Consider the following 3181-nt stretch of genomic DNA (forward strand, 5'->3'; position numbering starts at 1 on the left):
TAACTCAAATTACTCGTATGTCAAATCAAAAAGTGAACGAGTGAGACACGTGATGCTGGGCTGATGTTGTGGCGTTCACTGTGAAGTTCGCTGCACCAACTAGCGGTGGGGTATCTGAAGCTGGCTCGTAACCCGAATTTTAGCTCACAACTCAAAGCAAAAAATCGGCTGAGAGACGGCTCTTATCTCGAAAAACTCATTAGTCTGGACACTCGTAAGTCAAGGCCCCACAGTAGTTAATTTTATAAATATATTTTATTTATTCTATTCCATAGATGAGTGTGCATCATTTTTCCTTCAGCTAAAGAGTGGCATCATTGATTTAATATATGTATGAATATATTTTTCTTCTAGATCAGAAGGACAGTAAATTTTAAAGTAAAAATTCAGATAAGAAATATTTTAGGCTTGCAGGCCATATGATCTCTGTGACAATTCCTAAATTCTCATGTTGTAGTGCAAAGGTAGCCATGGACAATTCAAAAACAATACAGAAAGTTACTTTGTCTACAGGTTACAAGTTGTGCTTAACAAAATAATTCTCACAATGCATTATAAATTGAATATTATTGGAGCAATACAGTTATTTCATTCTGCACAATTATTTTGTGATTCATCCCATGCAGTAGCTGGCATAATTTTTTATAAGTATACTAGAGGCCTGGTGCAAGAAATTCATGCACAGGTACAGTCCCGAGGCCTGGCCTGTGATCAGGGCCATGCTGTATCCTGTATACACCCCCACTGAGGATCAAGCCTGCACCCCAGGCATATGCCCTCACCTGGAATCAAACCATGACCTCCTGGTTCATGGGTCAATGCTGAAACACTGAGCCATATCCGCTGGACAACATGATCCTTTGTAAGTAATTCTTTTATTTATGGTTATTTTTAATGAATAATTGAAATAAAAATATAATACTCCTAATGCAATAAAAACAAAGAGGGGTATATGTAAATATTGACTTCATAATTGGTAAAATACATAAAATATTGATGAACCCAAGCAGAAGCTCATTCAGAAAGTTTTATTAGCAATAGGTATTAAATTTACAGATGTTGTGGAATCAAATTGTCCATACACAGTAAGGCACTCATGGTGAATTCTGACTCATGTTAAAATGAGAGAGACACACTAGCCAAGTGAATAGTAAATAGAAAATTGTCTAATCCTCTTTGTCCCCTGAATCCTCCTCTTTGGGTTTGGAGAGGAGTTTCATTACTCGGTGTATAGGCGTCTTCACAGACTCATATGTCCATCCCTTCCTCATAAACATCTTCTCAATCACACCTGGCATCCTGTAGCCCTTGCTTACAATGAAATCTTTGAAGGCAATTGGTCCATAAAGTTCATCAATAATGTCTGGTTCTAGATGCCTTCCATAGGTCTGATGCTCCTTGTCAGGGACGACTTTAGGGTCGGGCAAAGGCTGCTCATTGACCAGCTTTTTCCAGCATTTGGGGTCCAGGTACCATGCTCCATACCTTATCTTCTCCCGTTTGGGTTTATAAGGGTCTTGTTGTTTGCGGAGTTTCCTTTCCCAGTTACCTTCCTGCAGGGAGAATTTTCTCTGCTGTATGTCATCTAGCTGTTTGCAGGGCTTTATATTCAAAGGAAGCTGGCTTATTTTCTTTATTTTGACTGTATTATGGGTGAGTGGGACCTCTAAGTCAATTTCAAACTGTTTCATGATGTCCTCTTCATCAAGGCCTATGTCTCCAAAATTATCATTGATCCATCTGAAGAATTCACGAACTCTTCTTCTTGCTTTTTGGAGCCCAGGAACTTTGGGGATATCCGTTGTGCATGCTGCATTTGTCTCTTCCTCAGGAAACAAACTGAATAAATAAGACTGGAGACTCTCCTTGGCCGTTTCCACGTGGGCTTGGTCTTCAGGTTCCAGGTTGACCTCCTCGGGAGGTTCCAGGTTGAGCTTCCAGGGAGATTCGGGGTGGACTGCCTCGGGAGGGGGAATTCTCTGAGAAATCATGGGGAGAAAGCCCTCCCGAGGGCCACGAGTGATCACATCTTCAGGAGATGGACAGCCCGTTCTGAAGTCGTCCAGTCCCTCCTTCACAAATACCCACCGCCGGCTGTCCATGGAGGTGGGGCACTTCCCAAGCTTGTTGTTCTGCCTGGAGAGATAGCGGGAAGGCAACCTGTCCCTGTCCTTGAACCAGGGCTTACATTTCATGCCCAGAGGCAAGGGCTCCAGTGGCCCCGGCCCTAGCAGCCACTTCTTGCTGGGCTCCGGCTTCTTGTCCAGCTTCGGCCCTGACTGCCACGGCTTGATCAGCCCCGACTCTATGAGCGCCTTCTTCCTCAGGTCCGACTTTAACAGCCACCCCTTGTGGGGCTCTGGTAAGGGCCACTGCTGGCACGCCATGGCTCCCTTGGACCAGGAAGCCCAGAGGCCTCCGGGGTTTGTTGTCCCAGCCGCCCAGTTGCTAGGAGACCATTGCCAGGTGCTGCAGCATTCTTATTCTTTCCCCAGGCGGGTCAGCACGCGCCCCTGCACAGCCTGCATTGTCCAGGGATGGCCCGCAAGGTTGCATTCTTGCTTGTGGTAGAGAACTGTTCCCGTGTAAGGGCACACCACAGTTCAGCTCACCATTCATCTTTTGATGGACTTTTGGATTGATTTCAGTTTGAGGCTGTTTGGAAATCAAGGGGCCACGAATATTTCATGTGTTCAGATCTTCATACAAGTACTTCCATTTCTCCTGGATAAATTATAGGTAGCAATTGATAGGCAAGAGCTTCTGAGAGGCGTGTTTTTTCTTATGTACTCACAGCCCTCAGGTTTTGATATTTTCCCAAATATGGGTGAGGTGAGTGAGGCATTGGGTATACAACTTAAGGTGGCACCCAAAAAATCCCCTCAGAAATCTAGATCAATGATCTTTTAAGGTAACATTTTCAACAATATTCAGGAAAACAGTGCCATATTAAAGCCCAAGGGCAAAGGATAGATCAGTGTTCCTACTACTGATCGTGTTTTTATTTAAAACCCATGTGTTGTTCACCATTGATTTTCTTTTTACAAATAGTATTTGCCTTTTTGCACACTGTTATGTTGCTTGGAAACAGTTTGATTCTTTGGGGTTCATTTTAAGGTTTGATTGAAATAAACAGAGCAGTTCCCTCTGATAATACATGCCTAAATAATGTTACACCATG

The 3181-nt window shown here is 43.5% G+C and overlaps 1 protein-coding gene across 1 annotated transcript; it reads right to left on the reverse strand.

Annotated features, from left to right (window-relative positions):
- Positions 1 to 1166: 1166 nt before the first annotated feature.
- On the reverse strand, positions 1167 to 2387 carry LOC102243146 (protein FAM47A). Its single transcript, XM_005863029.1, has one exon. It carries the CDS (start codon positions 2385 to 2387, stop codon positions 1167 to 1169), a length of 1221 nt encoding a protein of 406 aa, XP_005863091.1.
- Positions 2388 to 3181: the final 794 nt, after the last annotated feature.

Source organism: Myotis brandtii, unplaced genomic scaffold (genome assembly GCF_000412655.1).
Source record: "Myotis brandtii unplaced genomic scaffold, ASM41265v1 scaffold1703, whole genome shotgun sequence".
NCBI lineage: Eukaryota > Metazoa > Chordata > Mammalia > Chiroptera > Vespertilionidae > Myotis > Myotis brandtii.